Source organism: Gavialis gangeticus, unplaced genomic scaffold (assembly GCF_001723915.1).
Source record: "Gavialis gangeticus isolate Ggan-Ray unplaced genomic scaffold, GavGan_comp1, whole genome shotgun sequence".
In the NCBI taxonomy this organism is placed as follows: domain Eukaryota; kingdom Metazoa; phylum Chordata; order Crocodylia; family Gavialidae; genus Gavialis; species Gavialis gangeticus.
Window position 1 is genome coordinate 47,270,110 of NW_017729000.1, and position 1,509 is coordinate 47,271,618.

The 1,509-nt window shown below is 61.0% G+C and overlaps 1 protein-coding gene across 3 annotated transcripts in view; it reads left to right on the forward strand.

The window, feature by feature from the left end:
• The first annotated feature begins 21 nt into the window (after positions 1-21).
• The window catches only part of NRG2 (neuregulin 2), a 423,875-nt gene continuing 422,387 nt past the window's right edge, over positions 22-1,509 (forward strand). For 2 of the 3 annotated variants that reach the window (XM_019506597.1, XM_019506598.1), the window contains exon 1: positions 22-537. In XM_019506597.1, coding sequence (XP_019362142.1) covers positions 102-537 — 436 coding nt within the window. In that variant the 5' untranslated portion in view covers positions 22-101. The remainder of the gene's footprint in view (positions 538-1,509) is intronic. The other variant, XM_019506602.1, reaches the window with a different exon arrangement.

Genomic DNA, 1,509 nt, shown 5'->3' on the forward strand with positions numbered 1-1,509 from the left:
CCCCGCTGCGCCCCCCGAGCCGCGGCCGTCGTAGCCGCAGCCCCGCAGCCCGGACAGCAGCAGCAGCAGCAGCAGCAGCAGCGGGACGAGCAGCCGGCGGCATGAGGCACGATCCGACCCCCGGCTTCTCCATGCTGCTCTTCGGGGTGTCTCTCGCCTGCTACTCCCCCAGCCTCAAGTCGGTGCAGGACCAGGCGTACACTGCGGCCGTGGTCCTGGAGGGCAAGGTGCAGTCGGTGTCCCCCCCCGCCGGTAACGGCAGCGGCAGAGATCCCCCCGGCTCCAACGGGGGGGTCCTGGTGAAGGTCTTAGACCTGTGGCCCCTCAACAGCGGGGGGCTGCAGCGCGAGCAGCTCATCAGCGTGGGCAGCGCGGGCTCCAAGGCGCCCTGCTTCAAAGTGAAGAGGAACCACCGCTACATCTTCTTCCTGGAGCCCACGGAGAAGCCCCTGGTTTTCAAGACCTCCTTCGCCCCCTTGGACACCAGCGGCAAGAACCTCAAGAAGGATGTGGGCAGGATCCTGTGCGCAGACTGCGGTAAGTTGCCTGGTGCTCCCTCCTGTTCCTCGGGGTGCCACTGATGGCGGGGGGTGGGGTAGGTGTAGGGGGCGTCGCGGGCTGCTGGGGTGCCGTCCAGGGGTGCCGGCAGAGAGTGGTGCCTCCCTCTGCCTGGCACGCCACAGCCTCGGGCACCTGCGCTTGACGGACGGCGGTGGGCATGTCATGTGCCGCGGGATTTCTGCCATCACGGCTCAGCATTGCCCTGGCGGTGTTGGGGGGGTGGGGAGTTGGGTGTTTTGAAGCACTTCGCTGTGCCGTGGGATCCTGGAGCGGGCCGGGCTCAAGCACAGGCGCCTTCACCCCACGATCCTTTGCCTCGACTTTGTGATGGAGCCATGCTCGGGGGCTGGCCCGGGGGAAGGAGCGGGTGGCTGGGGGGCGACCTAGTCCATGCATTTGCTGGGTTGGATCTTGCCCTGCTTTCCAAATCCCTTATCTGCGTGTTGAACTCCGCTTCCCGTTGTGTAAGGCTCGCAACTTATGTAAACAACGCCCCTCCTCAGCGATACCAGTGGGGGGCAGCTTGACTTCTCTCGGTGCCTGCTTTTTCTTTGTGGCCGGTTGATGTTCCTGTGGGCTCTGTTCCTTGTTGAAAATCGCTTGGATGGGTCTCTTCCTGTGGGAATACTAGCCAGCCCTGGCTCTAATATGCCTTGTGATGCCAACATCATAGGTGTCTTTTGGGATCTCGCTGCAAGTCCTAATTCTGTATGGTATTATCACCAGTTGCAATGATAATATCTACTGGTAACTTACTCCTGCTGGATGGTGTAAGTTATGCTGTAACACCTCCATGGCAATCTGTGTTGACTGCATCTGTCGCCTCTGTGCTGGTTGCAGTATAAGCATGCAGGTGATTAGGGAGATAACATACAGAATCGTGGTGGACCTGCGCGAGACTGCACAGCACACTGTTTGATGTCACAAAGTCAACTGCACACAAGCTGG